We start from the raw sequence: 17,777 nt of genomic DNA on the forward strand, positions 1-17,777 counted from the left end.
CTCCAACTTCTCTGCAATGCTACTTTAATACTTAAACGACAAACATTACTTTTAACAATGGAACAGTTCAGTTTCTGGTGCCTTACCTGAGCAGTAAAACCTCCTCATACAGATGCTGCCTCTTATATTCCCAGGTGATGGCACTTCTGCTAATTACCACTGACAATGGGTTAAAGATGGAAGCTTGTAAAGGTTTTAAATTATCCAGACTGCTTCCTCCCTAAACTTGTCCACAGGTTTGATAGTATTAACGTTATATATAAGGTCCTTTATGAAGGTGTTGTGGGCCAAATTTAAAGAAATATCCATGATGAACACACCAGATAATTCCGGGGACACACCCAAACATCCTCAGCCAATGTAATCAGAGCTGTGGAGTGAGATTTAGGTCCCAGAATTCATGTCAGCATGTGATCAAGCGAATTTGATCATGGCATTGTTTTGTTTTCAAGAACATGGGTGGAGCAGCCCCAAAGTGCGATTCACGTGAATATGCAGCATCAATGGTGCTTCTGTTATCATGTAGTTATGACAGTGTGGCCAAGAGTCCACCAGCCATTATTTGATTAAGTAAATTTACTCCAGCAGTTCACTGGCCTACAAACAATCACCCCATTCATTTTATTACCTGATCCAGGTGGCTCTATACAAATGATACTCTTGGAGATGTTTATTCTTGCAGATCCTTCAGTCTTTGTGCTTTTATTCTGACAATGGAACACCTCACAGTGAATGATCAATGAAATCAAAGAGGCTGCAGCCTCGATGTAACATCTTCTCCGGCCTGTTCATGTATTCTGGTAGGAACAATAAACTGAAAGTGTTTGAGTCATGAAGTCTCAGAACAGCTTTAAAAGAACAGCTGATATTCAAAACTCACACATAACAATTCATCAGTGTCTGAAAAAGTAATTTAATTTCTCAAAGTTTACCGACAGTAGCAAAGTTAAGAAAGATACAGGCTAACAGCAGTAAAAGTTTTGGTTGATTGGAATATGTTTCCGGTGTGGAAAACCATTAATGCAACAAGTCACTGCAGCATGATTCATTCAATACAAACAATATTTGGATGTTTTGAACAGACACATGAACATGCTGTTTGGCACTTTGTGTATTTAAAGTGATATCCATTAAATTTGCTGCCAGGTGGCGCTACCCAAACAGTGTAAGGCCTGCCTGATGAGTATTATTTTAATTTAAGAAAGGACAGGCTAATAAAAGCAGCCTCAACGGGCTGTTAAATATATACAGAAAAAAGGCAGGATGAAAGGTCATTTGACAATCACACTGATAGAGTTAAAGTCTGTACCATGATGAACCTTAGAGCAGTAGTAACATCTTTCCCATTGTCACAAACGCATGGATAGTTTAAGACATATCAGTTTAGCTCAAAAGCTATCAGTATGTCTGTTGGCCACAATATGAAATATAGTGTACATATAACACAACATGCTCTTATTCTTCAACAGCACCTGGTTTAAATTAATGCTGATTGTTTCACACAAAACACAAGTTGCATTTTCAGTAGCCAATCACATGGGCTGACTTTCACTGACTGGAGACAGGCTCCATTAGGTCAGTAAATACAGACCGGACATGGTAAGTACTAGGTAAACCAAAATGGCTTAATTATTAGTCAAGTAGTCAAGTTAGTGTCAATAACATTTTTTTTCCTAAGGTGTAGAGTTTGGCCCTGTTTTAATGTAACAGATGGGAGTTATGATACCATTAGTTTTGGCAAACAAGAGAAAAGCTCCCTCCCCCGAACCCATCAGTCCCATGCCGCATCATCCCAAGAGGAGCTGCTGGTTCAATCCACAGCGACATCCAGTAGAAGTGAAGAAAGCCTTCGACGGATGAATTCAGAAATCCTCCACCTGTCTCTCTGCTGTAGACAGAGAATAAGAAGAATTGACAGATAATTGGGACGCAGTTCAAATTAATAACAAATATTTAAAAAAAAAAAACAGTTATTGATCTTTTCCACAGCAGACATTGTACATCACAGCACAGGTGAACATAATACAATCAACCATGTCTGAATCCCTTTTAGCTGCTTCAGTTTCAGGCTCCTAGTACTTGTGCTAAATTGATTTTCCCTTAATGTTCTCTGACATTTTAGAGATAAAACAATGAAGAACTTGCAGATTAATCTGCGATGAAAATCATCAGGTGAAGGCCCAAACCAAAACAAAGGCGAGTTAAGACTTGAAAATCAATGTCGGGTTCAATAAAATCATGTCATATGAAACATAAGACCTCTCCAGCTGAAGCCTAAATGAAGGGAAAAACAGGCCTACCTCAGAACAGGGAGCAGGACTTGGGGGGTCTGAAGGGATTATCACTGGAAGGGACCCCCACCAGGAGAGGGTCCTTGGAGGCATTTTGCAGACAGAAGTTCCTCAGCTCAGCAGCGGCCTGGGACACCTGCAGAGGCAGACATCTGATGATGGCGTGTGTGAGAGGAAACATAAACAGCCCATCACATGTGCACTTTCTATGGCGCTCCGGCTGACCTGCTGTCAGACTCTTACTCTACCCATCCTGTCATTTACGCACAAAGCCTAACTGGCACCATTTTGCATGAAATTTGCAAGCAACGGCGCTATACACGGCCGGGTGTATCTACTACGTGACTCTTTGAGAGATAGCGTCCACCTGTTCCCTTTAAAGGTTGGAGCAGCCCGGAGCCGCTTTCATTCGTCCGGCCGCGTCACTTCTCTCGATACGCTGACACTTTGAAGCGGTTACGCTTTTCCAAAACACACAGTTACACAACTGTTCGTCGCCGTTAAAACACTGGAGAAATGTGCTCGCTCGTCGCTGCGGTTTAGTCGACCAGAAAGCAGTTCGTGTCTAACTTTGGGGGCCACTTTGCTGAGCCTATGATGTAAGAGTCCAGTCTGTGTGTCTCCGCCATTCAACAGGAGGTCGGCTCAGTCTTCCGTGTTTGTGTGTCAGTGTTGAGGGGTTCGTACCTTGATCCTCCTGATACTGGCCTCTAGCCGGAGCTGCTTCACGGCCCTCTGAGCGATAACTAAGTTATTGCTGGCATTGTTGTTGGACATGACGACGTCTGTCAGCGAAGAAAAGTTCAGGGCTACTGCTGAACGTCCACCGCTGGGCGGAAATTAACCCCAACAGCCCTCAAAGCGACTGGGAAACGTTGGTCAATCGTTGCCCCGCCCCACTGCGTCAGCAATCCATTCTATTGGGCCTCATGCATGTCAATCAAAAGACGCCTCATCCATACACGGGTCATTATTATGAGTTTCCTCGATAGCAGAGCGGGGAGTATACTGTGACCTTCAGCTGGAGGGTGGGCAGCGACAACACAGAGGTTAATCACCAATTCACTGAACTCACACCAGTTTGGCACCATGGGCCAAAGTCTACTAAAGTCTAACTAAATGAAATTTCGGGTCATTTCACTACTACTGTACTACTGCTACAGCTGCACTGGGGACGCTTTTTAGCAGCACACCCACATACTGCACTTTCCCAATCCACTCATTACTTTAAGTCTGAGGCGAGATCACACACATGCTGTTGCTGAGTTTTGCTGAATGTGAAATTAAACCAGTCATTCCTGACAGCCAGCAAGGCCTTTTATTGGCTTAAACTTGTATGGTCTCATGGATGAGTATATGATGAAAATGGGTTTGAGCATGTTATTGGCTTTTCACATGGACGGGATGCCTGCACTGAGGGAGATCAGATCTCCGTCTGATGCACAGCACAGTTTGTTTCCAATGATAAAACTGCCTCAGAGGTTATGTATGGTGGCAGTGTGATTGTGTATTTACAGCCTGTTAGTCAGGTTGGTTGTGAAGTGTGTATTTGCAGTGCATGTCCTGTCAAATTGATTGAGATGGTTTTTGTTTTTTGTTTTTTTTTATTTGTTTGTGGTGTGTGTATTTGCATGTTGTGTGTTTTCTTAACCTGCAACATGTTGAGCTCTCTTGGTAGTTAGAGTTATGAAAGCAAGAACACAAACTAACCAAACTCCAAATAGCAAAGATTCAGGTACAAGATACAAATGAAGTAGTGAAAGCAAATAATGATAAAAAATAATAATAATAATATAATAAGAAATGTAACAATATGAATTTATATTAGAAGACACATACACACCTATACTGTATACACTCAATGTACGTTAAAAATTGTTCTTTTGAGTGTGTAAAGTATGTCAGACAGTCAAAGAACTTGCCGGGCACGTCAGAAATCCAGTTTAATAAAATACATTTTCTTGCACATATGGACAGCATTTGAAAAAGGTGGATAACAGATTCAGCCTAATATCAACACACAAGATTTTGCTTAGTTTGTGAGAGGCCTTATGCCAAAAGTTGAGATATTTCACAATGAAGCTCAAAAGTCAACCTCATGGTGGCGCCACAGTTAAAGTCTGGGGCTCGCTGAAGTCATTCAGATTCACCCTTTGTCCACCATGGTGCCAAATTTAATGGCATTTCATCAAATAGTAAAATCAATTTCAGTCTGTACCAAAGCAATGTGTCATGGTTTCTGTTTGTTTTTACATTTGATCATATCAGCGGCATATTTTACACTATAACATAGAAAATCTGTTTCTAGATCTAAAGAATAATCTATGCTATTGCACTTTAACAAATATCTTTAAAAAGAAAAGCTGTTCAATACCACTGATTATGTTACAAAGGCCGACAGGCTGTGTAACAACCCGAGTGAACAGTTTATCATTGACAGAGACAGAACTTCCTGTCACTCCTTCATCCTGTTGACTTGTCAGTCCACCAGGGAGACTTACTGTTTCAGGGAACAGCAGTTTATCCAAACCAGTGAGTAAGTTTGTTGATCACTTAGTTAAAAATACTGTAAGAACTTCACTATCTAATGTAGGAGAGACCCGTTTTCATGGGCTCATTTTTGTTAACTATTGACATGGAAAATTTACATACAAACATTCCACTTTAAAGTCGTCTTGAGGCCATGCAATATTTTTTAGAAATGAAAAAAGTGGAATTTTTAATGATTGTTACTGAATTTATTTTGAGTTCTCATTGTGTTATGTTGAATAAGAACTATTTGCGGACTGAAGGGACAAGCATGGGCTTTGCTCATAATTATGCTCATTTATTTATTGTTCTGTGGGAGAAAGATACATTTTCAACAATAATCCTGTTTTGGAACTTTTTGTTCTTTAAGAAATGTATTGATGGTGTAGTTTTGTGTTTTATGTTTAGGCCTCCAGAGGTTTTTATAACTGCATTACTCTACACTGAGATTTATACTATAATAGTATTTCCAGAAAGGTTAAGAACATTATCAAATAGCACTGGCATTTACTAAAAAGTGACCCTTTTTTTTGTAGAGTATCTCTACATCTTTGTCAAGTGTTTGTTATAAAGGGGAAAGAATACAAGGGACTTAATTAACATCAGCCACGAGGATGGAAACTATACAGGCAGTAGCTGTCCACATTGCTCTAACTCTTATGGTACTAATGAGTTTTGCCTCCTTCGCACGGGTAAAAAGTATAAACTTTGAGAGTTTATTAATTGTATGTCTACACACGTCATCTATGTCATCATCTAACATGTCATCTGAACCTATGTAAAACAAAGGGTAATCTGAAGCTGAGAACAGCTGAACATAACACAGTCATAAGTAATGACAACATGTGCTACTGCCAGGCACTCCGAGGAAAGAAGCCACAGTTCTGCCTCCTCCCTTAAATTCAGAGGGTCTGAGAGAGTCACTCCTAACCCATTATCATACTCTCAGCTCCTTGGAGCCACATGGGCTGAAAGAGTCTTTTTTTGCAACTTGTGCTTGTATGTCTGACGTACATTGCTTCTCTGTGCCTGCTGGTGACCTTGCATGTAGGTAAAGTTGAGCCAATAAAACCCTCCTGGCAAAACCCCCTTTTCCTCCTGTTCCTTAATAAGATGGGTGTATTTAATATCTACTCTGTAAATAGTTTTCACCTCCTCTAACTTTTGTAATGTGTCATAATGTATTATGTATTCATCCTTTTTCATCCAATGTAGATATATTTTCGTCTTTTTTCTTCTAGTTTTTGAAATAGGTCATATTATGAGGAAATTAATGTACTTTATACACTATGATATTTTGGAAATGTCTGCATTCTGGATCAACTCGTGGGCGATAGAATAGCCAGATCTTGACAAATGACAAATGATACAAAGAGTGGTTAGAGTTATTTATTAAATTTTTATAATTTTATGCGTCATGAATTTTGGAGCAAAATAATACAATATGGAATTTGTATTATTACTGTATGTTGCGACTGGTTCAGGGTGTACCCCGCCTCTCGCCTGTTGACAGCTGGGATAGGCTCCCCGAAAAGGGATGGTCGGGTATAGAAAATGTATGGATGGACTGTATGTTGCCAGCTCACTCAGGTGACTTTTTCCCTGAAAATGAAAAAGAGAGGTAATAGTCCATATAGTCCATTATGTTGAGACATCAGCCCTGAAACCACATTGCAATTCATACTCACAATTGATTGGTCCAATGCTGAGGGTTTTCAGAGGCGTAGAGCTAGAAACAGAGCGATGCATCCTGTTTCTGCACGACTATGTGGTGGGAGAGGGTGGGGAAAAAGAGGAACCATCAAAACTCAGTGTCTAAATTGCATAGATTATGGATTGACGATGCTATTGAATAAGTAAATGTGTGACTTACTGGAACACAGCGGGAGACCCTTCGGTCACACAGGCTGAGGTCACAATGAAGGTAAATGTTGTTCCCACGCTGCAGGAAGAACAGGGCAGAGAAACGAGCCTGGAGGGACCTGCCGCTCTCAATCACTGACACCTGTCTGCGGTCAGTGGCACACCTGGCAAAGACATTGAGGAGGGTCATCACTATGCATTTAACTTTTTGCCATTTCCACACTACTGCACAAACCACCTGCTGAGGGTCAAGAGGGGCACCTACTTGTTCTGAATGAAAAAGTGCTGATCGAAATCATGAGGGTTGGATGAGGGAGTGGCGTAGCAGGCTTCCAGAACAAGCGCAAAGACTGGATCTCTCTTGTCCACATCGACTTTCACGAAGAGCGGTGTGCCCAATGGCAGGGTGACTGGGCCTGGTGGATAAGGTGCATTGTAATCGGCACTGCGGTACAGCCTCATGTAGGCTCTGACTTTGGAACCGGTGCCTGAAATGCCACCGTACTGCCTGTTAAAAAGATAAAATTGTATTGTATGTAAGTTCTCTCCATCTTGTTATGGTCATATTCCTTTGGGCAACAAGATAAAAATGTTCTTTTAGCTTTACAGATACATCCTCGCTGCGGTGCCTGAGGTTTCGGGAGTTCTTGTGCTGTTGTGGTGCACCATGCTCTGTTCTTTAAACCACAATAAGGGCACAAACTGCTAACTAGAATGGCACAATCAACTTTACAGTACAACATTGTGAGTGGGTGGGAATTTGTTTGGATAGCAGATTGTTTAACAACTTGATCACTTTGCTCAAAAATTCTGAGATCAAATTCAGTTCTTATACTGAAACAGGGCTCGCTTCCCCCTTTAAAACAGGCAAAACATCACACAGTCCACCAAATTATGTATACTGGATTATGGAAGACACATCCACTATGCTGCTGCCACTAACTCCAAACCATTGGATGGCATTTGCCAAAGTGCCACTGGATTCAGCACATCATTTAACACCTTTTGTTAAGGTCAAAGTTGATAACAATGACTCAAATCAACTTCTTATCATCTGCAAAACGAACAAAAATTAAAGATAGTAATACCTGTTAGGTTAGCTTTTATCTGGTGAGAGATTTTTTTTTCATAAAGTGTGCGATTGTTTGAAATAGTTTGCTTGTGTGTGATGATTACTTTGTGTGACTGACTCATGTAATTTTTATAACATTTCTCCTTCAAAAGAGATCTTGATTCCTGAATAAATAATGCTAAACCATAATAGCCAGTGTTACCATTTTGTGTCTTACAACATGCTGTTCAGTGTGAGGATGTGAAAGTGACTTTGGTGACTCTTAGTGGTAATATCCAAAAAGACACAGACAGCAAATGAACTGTTCAAATCAAGACATAAACTACACCACTTTTAAATAGGTTTACCTTAAATTTTAATTGTAGACATAGGCACTTCATCATTTTACAACCAGTTACATTCGAACAGTCAATGAAAGGCTACTTACGGCTGGGGTCTGATAGGTGAATTCAGGCTAACGTCTGTGTCCAGGGGATATGCACAGGAGAAGGGAAGACTCACAGGAACAACAAAGGATGCATTCGTTGGGTAGATAAATAAACTATTGGAGTAGATGGCATGTGTGCTGTTGGTCTGAAAGACAGAGGACGGTAAAATTATCAATCAGCCAAACGATTACATCAGCTTGCGAGGATGTGCTATGAGCAGCAGCATGACCAATTGGTTAGAGAAACTGCCATGTCCTGTCCTGGATTTAAGACACTGTAGGATAATGAATAGTCCCTGCCAGTTCCTCCTGATCCAACATCCCTGCAAGAAGAGTAAGTGAAAAGAGATTTCCCGTTTGTGGACCAATAGCCTGGTTGGTTACAGTCTAAATATTATGTGCAATTTGTGTATGAGATTAGTAAAAAAAAACATGTGGCCTGAAGATCCACCAGGCCAAAACAAGATGCTTGAGGGTTGAGCGAGTGGTGCACAGGATCATCATCAGGGGAGACGCAGGAGGTGCCAGTCAGGAGCCACCCCATGCTAGCCAGAACCTTCATACACTGCTTGCTCCATCCAAAGGGTAGTCTAAACACTGGTCAAATGGTCCTGATCAAAGAAGTGTGGAAAGGTCACAGAAACTTGATTATTCTGTGACCTCACCTGACTGTGTACATGTATACTAATCAGGACTGGCTGCAGAGACTTTGCCAGCCAGTCCCTACAGGGCTTTCAAGCTCCTTGCCATCACAGGACTGCACTGGAAGAGAGCATCACTGATGCTGCAGAGAAGAGGGGGCGACACATGGACCAACATGCTTGTTGAACACGAGCTGGGCCTGAATTATGCCCTGTCTGGGTGACATGGGTGAATGCACTTGCTGACCCCACCTTATATCCCTTATTATGTGTTTAAGTGCATCACAAGATGTGTGCAAGAAAAAGTATGGAAATACAATTAAATATTAATTTGCTGTAACATCTTCATGTTGAACTGATTTGCAGCTAATGCTAATATGGAATTTATAGATAACCACAGCAGTAGCACTATGATACCTTGAATGGAACCATAAATAAGACAAAAGATAGTAATGTAATACATTGGAGATGTGCAGAGCTGGTGAAGATTCAATGCGTCCACAGCTTAAAAAAGGGGGCACAGAGGTAGATTGTTTAAAGTAAAGAGAACAACAGGACAAGGCAAAATTATTTCGATAGACATACTTGTAATTACAGCAAAAAAACAAACAAACAAACAAAAACAGTAATTACCCTCAGTGTGTTTCCACAGGCACCTTCCACGACGTCCACTTCGTACCACACGACACCATTATTCACTCTGGTCCAAGAGCAGTTAAGGACTGCTAGGTTGCCAGAAAATGGGTTCAAACCAGAGGCAGCGAAGTCACTCGAATGGAGCCCTACCTGGATTTTATCACGGCCACAAAGAAAGTAAGACGGTTGGAGTGGAGGGCGGTGTGCTAAGGAAAAAGATACAAGGTCACAGAATAAAAGTGTGAGAGATGAAAATACCACAGTGAGAACCTCCATAAACCCTCACCTCAGTATGCATGTAATTTTACTATGTTATCTCAAAACATTATTAAATAGAAAAGGACACCTACATTCACATACAACACTGGCATCTTCATTGTGACCACAGTTGTGGACCCCGAGGCCTTGATGTCTGCAGTCTGTTAACGATGGTTCATTGCCGTAACAACTGACATCGTCCAACCAGATGGGTCCACTGCCCTGTCCAAAAGCTGCATACTGTAGTGCATAACGAGCAGCGCCACAGCCCATCTGTCTACACACCACGTTGGCATCATTCATGTCCCACCCATCGTCACACACTGTCCCCCACAGCCCATGATGGTACACCTCCACTCTGCCAGAGCAGCGGTCACCAGAGTTGACCAGCCTCATTGGTGAACCAGCTGACACAAAACAAGCATCATAATACTGTTAATATGACACACAAATGAAAGATGGACTTCATGAAGATGAGGATGTTTTGAGGAGCTACATACAGCAGCTTTCTACTTAAAGATGACACATTTCATTTCACATTTTTCCAGTAAGTGGTGACAACAATCCTCTCAGCTCAATGTTGCACCATAGACAGTATGTTACACAGTGAGACTTCATTGACTTTGACTGTACAAATTTGTATTTACCTTCACAGACGACACCAGCATCTTCTTGGTGACTGCAGTCATGAGATCCAAGCCCTCGGTGTCTGCACTCACTGAGCTTTGATTCGCTGCCTGTGCACCTGACATCATCCATCCAGATGGGCCCCCTGCCCTGTCCAAACCGTCCAGACGTTGGTGCCGACAGGGCCCTGCCACAACCCAGCTGTTTACACACCACCTGAGCATCAATCAGGTCCCACCCATCGTCACACACCGTCCCCCACTGTCCATAGTGGAAGATCTCTATTCTACCAGAACAAGAGCCGTTTCCTCCATTGGCCAGTCGGACCTGGCCATCAACTGCTGCGCTGTCATTCACTGTTGTATTGGGAGTGATGGTGGTGAAGTAGGGAGGTGATGGTGTGGGTGGCAAAGCTGTGCTGTTGAAGTCTGGTTGACGTGAAAGCAAAATCTCTATGAAGTCACCAGACAACTGCAGCCTGCACTGCCACCAGCATTAATGAGAAAAGCCCCCTCTCTTCTTTATTAGTGATATCACTGATTACATTATCATTGATTGTGTGTGGCAAATATTGAAATTTACTGATGAAAGCATTTTCTAGTTAAATGTGAGCACTAAAAATTAGAGTGTATTTTAAATATATGTAAACATTTTACCTCCACATACAACACTGGCATCTTCATTGTGACCACAGTTGTGGACCCCGAGGCCTTGATGTCTGCAGTCTGTTAACGATGGTTCATTGCCGTAACAACTGACCTCGTCCAACCAGATGGGTCCACTGCCCTGTCCAAAAGCTGCATACTGTAGTGCATAACGAGCAGCGCCACAGCCCATCTGTCTACACACCACGTTGGCATCATTCATGTCCCACCCATCGTCACACACTGTCCCCCACAGCCCATGATGGTACACCTCCACTCTGCCAGAGCAGCGGTCACCAGAGTTGACCAGCCTCATTGGTGAACCAGCTGACACAAAACAAGCATCATAATACTGTTAATATGACACACAAATGAAAGATGGACTTCATGAAGATGAGGATGTTTTGAGGAGCTACATACAGCAGCTTTCTGCTTAAAGATGACACATTTCATTTCACATTTTTCCAGTAAGTGGTGACAACAATCCTCTCAGCTCAATGTTGCACCATAGACAGTATGTTACACAGTGAGACTTCATTGACTTTGACTGTACAAATTTGTATTTACCTTCACAGACGACACCAGCATCTTCTTGGTGACTGCAGTCATGAGATCCAAGCCCTCGGTGTCTGCACTCACTGAGCTTTGATTCGCTGCCTGTGCACCTGACATCATCCATCCAGATGGGCCCCCTGCCCTGTCCAAACCGTCCAGACGTTGGTGCCGACAGGGCCCTGCCACAACCCAGCTGTCTACACACCACCTGAGCATCAATCAGGTCCCACCCATCGTCACACACCGTCCCCCACTGTCCATAGTGGAAGATCTCTATTCTACCAGAACAAGAGCCGTTTCCTCCATTGGCCAGTCGGACCTGGCCATCAACTGCTGCGCTGTCATTCACTGTTGTATTGGGAGTGATGGTGGTGAAGTAGGGAGGTGATGGTGTGGGTGGCAAAGCTGTGCTGTTGAAGTCTGGTTGACGTGAAAGCAAAATCTCTATGAAGTCACCAGACAACTGCAGCCTGCACTGCCACCAGCATTAATGAGAAAAGCCCCCTCTCTTCTTTATTAGTGATATCACTGATTACATTATCATTGATTGTGTGTGGCAAATATTGAAATTTACTGATGAAAGCATTTTCTAGTTAAATGTGAGCACTAAAAATTAGAGTGTATTTTAAATATATGTAAACATTTTACCTCCACATACAACACTGGCATCTTCATTGTGACCACAGTCGTGGATCCCGAGGCCTCGATGTCTGCAGTCTGTTATCGATGTTTCATTGCCATAACACCAGACATCGTCCAACCAAATGGGTCCACTGCCCTGTCCAAAAGCTGCATACTGTAGTGCATAACGAGCAGCGCCACAGCCCATCTGTCTACACACCACCTGAGCATCACTCATGTCCCAGTAATCATCACACACCGTCCCCCACTGTCCATGGTGGAAGATCTCTACTCTACCTGAGCAAGAGCCGTTTCCTCCATTGGCCAGTCGGACCTGGCCCTCAACTGCTGCGCTGTCATTCACTGTTGTATTGGGAGTGATGGTGGTGAAGTAGGGAGGTGATGGCGTGTCATTCACATTTGGTGTGGGGATGCTGATCGTGTCAGCAGTAGAGTTTCCTGGTCTTGGATAAGCGATGGTGGTGAAGTAGGGAGGTGATGGCGTGTCATTCACATTTGGTGTGGGGGTGTCGATCATGTCAGCAGTAGAGTTTCCTGGTCTTGGATAAGCGATGGTTGTGAAGTAGGGAGGTGATGGCGTGTCATTCACATTTGGTGTGGGGGTGTCGATCATGTCAGCAGTAGAGTTTCCTGGTCTTGGATAAGGTGTGGTTGAAGAAAATTCGGGGTCTGACTCTGTTTACAATGAAAAACAATGAGATACTGCACAATAAAATACCTTCTACCCTAGTTTAAGACAGTTAAATGTTGATATTGTTGTTACAGTGTAAAGGCCCCTACACATGATCAGCAGTAAAAACGCTTTGCGCCGGCTGTCCCATTGTCTTCCTATGGAGAGAGTGCTGGCGCCCGACTAAAGGCCCCTACACATGATCAGCGGTAAAAACGCTTTGCGCTGGCTGTCCCATTGTTTCCCTATGGAGAGAGCGCTGGCGCCCAACTAAGCGGCACCGCTACCCTCAGCGTGGCGCACCGCTCGGATCTGCCGCTTACCACTGCGCTCAAAGTTCAAATTACTTGAACTTTGACCTTGTTTGCCGCTGACCTTTCAAAGCGCAACCAATAAGTTAACAGCTCCAGGCAGCATTTACCATAGACATAATATACGTAGACGACTCATTGACTGACGCTTCCTAACTCCTATAATTTTTACCCGATTTTCACACGGTTTGGTTTGTTACAAACGTCAGAGATGTAGTTATGATACAGGACGCTGTCACACATTAAAAACAAATGCTTTCATGCTGAAATACTTTGTCTTTGTTAAAGAGCATACAGACATATGGTATGGCATATTAATAAATGTATAAATGAATTAATTTTAGATTTTAATAAAGAAACAGTTTGATTGTTCATTTGATTTCTCTCTCTCTCTCTCTCTCTCTCTCTCTCTCTCTCTCTCTCTCTCTCTCTCTCACACACACACACACAAAATGGCCCTTCTGTAAACACCAATAACACAAGAATTTGGAAATACACAATACAACACACGCACAAAAATCAGACATCTCGCATAACCAGTTGACATGCGTATTAAACTTTAAGTTTTTATACTCATTTGTGTTGGAATAAAACTTAACCAAAACAAACTGTCGAAACGAGGAAGGTTTTTTTTTTTTTGGCCAACTCATCATGTGTCGGCCCACAGTCCACTGCTGCTTTCAAACACACGCACATGCACACACACACGCACGCACGCACGCACGCACGCACGCACGCGCACACACACCGTCTGGCCTGACGTGTCTAAATTTAAACAACTGTTCACAGCTTTAGGATGACAAAGATTCCATAATAGCCTGGACTGAAACTGCTGATGTTTGTGATGTACTCTGATTTTAACACATACATACATACAAAGCTCCCATATATACCTGCTCAGTACATTTTTTCCTTCTTTCTTTTTTTTTAAGGCCTGGAAAAGTTAGCTTTAAAAGTCCAGGTCATTCCAGCATCTTACACTACCCTGTTAAGCTTGTAAGTGGGGCTGGGAAGCTAAATTAAAAAAACAAATCAAATCAAAATCAAAAAATACCTGCACAGTATGCGAGGTCACATGCGGGAGTCCTCTCAAGTTTGTAGACGTAGTAGTTGCCATAGCAGAACTTGACATGGATGTTGTGTGGTTCAAAGTAACAGCAGCTACCTGCCCAGGTACTACACACAGCACGACGTACAATGTCACCTGGCTGTGTGGGATGAGGCTCTGTCATCCAAAGAGGAGCACTGGTTCCACACCTATTATTACCTACACACCACTCTGGAATATGAGCACTGGTTTGCCCAAGAAACATCCTATACCAGCCTTGCCAGTTAGTATAACGGTCACAGTGTAAGATCTGAGTTGATGTGTTATTCGTTGAACGCCAGTCATCATCCAGTACAGTGTAGTACTTACAGGGGTCAGCACAGTCCAGACTGCCATTAACCCTGATGCAGTCCATGCCTGAAGGACACACAGTTTGTCCACAGGCGAACTGAACAGATCGGGCAGAGGGCTCTAATCTAACACTAGAGGAAGGCTCCAGGCATTCAAAGGAGCCTGGGGTGTTTCGGCAAACCAGAGATGGTGTGCAGGGTGAGTCTGGGAGGGAGCACTCGTCAGTGTCCACACAGCCGCTTTCTGGTGACCAGTGATAACCTTGGCTACAGCAAGAAGCGTCACTGCAGAGTTTTGTGTTATAACAGGTGAGGCCATTTCCTACAAAGCCATCTTTACAGACACAGTAGAATTTGTGGTTGATGAAAGAGTCGCCTCTTTCTTGTGACTCCTGGCAGGTGGCTTCATCATGACAAGAACCACAACTGGTGACCTGTGTCCCTGTGTGAAGCATAGAAGATAGTCTGATGCAGGGTTTTGCAAATTATAGGAGCATTTCCAAGCTATTGCATATTTCCAAATTATTGATAGATATCTACCTTTCCAAGACATTACCACTATTTACCATAAGCCACTGGTCAGGACTTTGACAGGTCTTTACATGTCTGTATGTCTGTGGTATGGTTTTGTCCATGAAATAGGGTCACAGACTTTACAGGTGTGTAATTGCGATTGAAATTGAAAGTCATTGATGTGTGTGGTCCAACCCATGAGTATTGAGTACTTATGTAATATTGTGGTAGTGACTACATGGGTCATGGGTCAACATGTTGATGGGCACCGTGGCCAGTGTAAACCCATTGCAAAATGGTTTCTAGTTAAAAGCTTATATTTGCGTAATTTTTATGTATTTTCCAGGACATAATTAAAACAGAAACTGAAATGTGAGTTTTTATGTAGTCTCCTAATACTGCAGCTGTCTCAAGATGAATTATTGTTACAAAGGCATTGAACAAAGCATTGTCCAGGCTCGCAGAAATTTATTTTATTTCACTGAAAATTTCTGTGAATCTATGATTGGTTTTATATTAGAAATGTGAAATCATGTGCAAGTATGGTGAGGATGTTATAGCCCAATGAATATGCAACACTGGTAGTGCCAAATAAAATGCTTTATCTCAAATCTGCTTCTGGAGAAATTACATTTGAGGGAATCACTGAGGAAATTTAAGTCAATAAGTTCATATTTATGTGGATGTTATCTGTGTAATCCATCCCAGTGGGGCTCAGAAGGGAGAGCGTTCATCCACTAATCAGATCGGTGGTTCGATCCCTGGCCCCTACATGTCTGCATGTCAAAGAATCATTGGGCAAGATGCTGAACATCAAATTAATGCCAATTCTGTGCCATCGGCTTGTGAGTGTGCATGAATGGTTATCACTCTTGATTAGCAGGAGGCACCTCGCACGGTAGCCCTTCCACCAGAGAGCTGTGTTGTAAAGCACTTTCTAAAAAGCAATCCAGTGTTGTTGGTGCCAACAGATTTGATTTGCGTGTCATGTGTCAAAATGTCTAACCCAAGATGACAATGATAACAGATGGCTTACCTGAAGTGCTTCCCATAAAAATTGGAAAAATTAGGAGGAACAACAGACCCCCAGAGACCTCCATTTTCGACCACATCCACGACACAAAACCTGCTGAAAAAGACAAAAGAGATGTCTTAAAATCACATTTTCAGATTGTGCTGCCATGCATGAAATGTGTTGCTTTGCCAGTTTTACCTCGGAGAGAGTGTGCGGGAATGCAGGAGGAGAGCGTGAGAATTTATAGGCCCGTCTGTGTGTTCAAGAGACCAGATGAAGCAATCATTGATGAAAGGTAAAGACAGTATTGAAACAATTACATCAGAAGAGTTACTTATTAATCCAAATAACACTAAATAATGCAATTCAAGGAGAATAGCCACACACCCACCAAGACCTGAGTCAATACTGTATAAAGTTTTATGGTCCCACAATCAATCTCACGTCAGTGTAGGCATATAATGGTGACCTTGGCTTTCTTAAGTTTGCACATTCCAGTCTCACTGTGTGTACCAACTAGTCCATTTTTAACTGTTAACAGCAGTGACTGAAATGCCACAGAACACAGTGAGTTTCTGAGCACAGGGGAGAGGAGGAGAAAGTAGTTTGACCAATTAATCTTAACTTAAGGTCCAGTGACTTTTCAGAGCCGTTAATCACAGTTTTCATTTCAAATCTTACTCTAGGGTTATTTTGTCAAATAAATGTTCGAAGAAGAAGTATGGACATTCAAGTTGCACATCTGTCTCAAAAGATATCAACCGTGTGATGATCTCAACACTTGCCACCATGCATGAGTTAAACTGGCACTGGACATCTCACCTAAGCTATTATGACTATTATGACCATCTTACATTTCTGTGTTATTTATTCTATTTATTATGAATCAAACAGGTGTCTTTAAAATTAAGAGCAGCTCACTTAAACTGCATGTAACAACAGTGTCATACATTGGATGAGCTCATGTCCACTGTTTGATTTAGTGTTTTATTATCATACTGATATGTCATATCTTATCATTATTACTGGCAATGACTATCATTATGTATGTACGTACGTACGTTCGTACTTAATTTGATCTTCAATGTTGTAGTAGACTTTTATTATTGTACTATTTTTATGAGTTTATCACCCCAACACACAATTAAACTGTTTCGTCAGGACTGCATGGCACCTATTATATCATAGATCAAAGTAATGGAATAAATCAATTTTAACCTGATGACGTTGTTAGAGGAAAAGTCAGGGGGTGTCACCAATATGCTTAGAATTCATCCCACTCTTGATGTTAATGATGACAATCAAAATCAAAAGTCAAGGAAAACTCACATTTTGATTCAAATGTTTCACAACTCAGATTGGTACATGGAAATATGGGAGATTCAAAAGTGCTTGTCCTGTTGAGACACATTTTCAGTTGTTCATTATTGAGTCATGCTGTGTTTTTAACTGACATCAACTTTGACAACTCTGATTAAGAGGAAAGTGAATATTAAGATATAATGACTACATATACAGTATGTATGACGGCATCTCACGTTTTAGCAAAGTAATGCTAATAAAAGCCTAATACAGACCACAATTCAGATTAAATTACATCTAAAATAAAATAAAATAAAATATTATCATACAGAACTGATGAAAGCCCTGTTAGAGAGGTGAGTGGAACAGGAAGCCAGACAGTC

At 42.0% G+C, this 17,777-nt stretch overlaps 1 protein-coding gene and 1 pseudogene across 5 annotated transcripts; both read right to left on the minus strand.

The window, feature by feature from the left end:
- Positions 1–1,186: 1,186 nt before the first annotated feature.
- On the minus strand, positions 1,187–3,136 carry LOC139346816 (guanine nucleotide-binding protein G(I)/G(S)/G(O) subunit gamma-10). 5 transcript variants are annotated; one of them, XM_070986150.1, is made up of 3 exons: positions 2,979–3,136; positions 2,301–2,427; positions 1,187–1,877 (listed from the first exon to the last, which is right to left on the minus strand). In XM_070986150.1, exons 1-2 carry the CDS (start codon positions 3,066–3,068, stop codon positions 2,302–2,304), a joined length of 216 nt encoding a protein of 71 aa, XP_070842251.1. In that variant the 5' UTR covers positions 3,069–3,136; the 3' UTR covers positions 1,187–1,877; position 2,301. The 5 variants fall into 5 exon arrangements, with proteins under 5 accessions (XP_070842251.1, XP_070842242.1, XP_070842224.1 ...); XM_070986141.1 differs by having other exon boundaries at positions 1,187–1,885; XM_070986123.1 differs by having other exon boundaries at positions 1,187–1,888.
- A 3,266-nt stretch (positions 3,137–6,402) lies between these two features.
- LOC139337286 (uncharacterized) lies at positions 6,403–14,629 on the minus strand (annotated as a pseudogene).
- Positions 14,630–17,777: the final 3,148 nt, after the last annotated feature.

The sequence above is a fragment of the Chaetodon trifascialis genome, chromosome 2, assembly GCF_039877785.1.
Source record: "Chaetodon trifascialis isolate fChaTrf1 chromosome 2, fChaTrf1.hap1, whole genome shotgun sequence".
Taxonomy (NCBI): Eukaryota; Metazoa; Chordata; class Actinopteri; order Chaetodontiformes; family Chaetodontidae; genus Chaetodon; species Chaetodon trifascialis.

Bases quoted from the DNA above. Each gene is read 5' to 3' on its own strand.
- LOC139346816 (XM_070986150.1), bottom strand. From the start codon at position 3,068: ATGTCCAACAACAATGCCAGCAATAACTTAGTTATCGCTCAGAGGGCC. The intron at 2,428-2,978 runs GTACGAACCCCT...CTGCCTCTGCAG, and splicing joins CCAGTATCAGGAGGATCAAG to GTGTCCCAGGCCGCTGCTGA.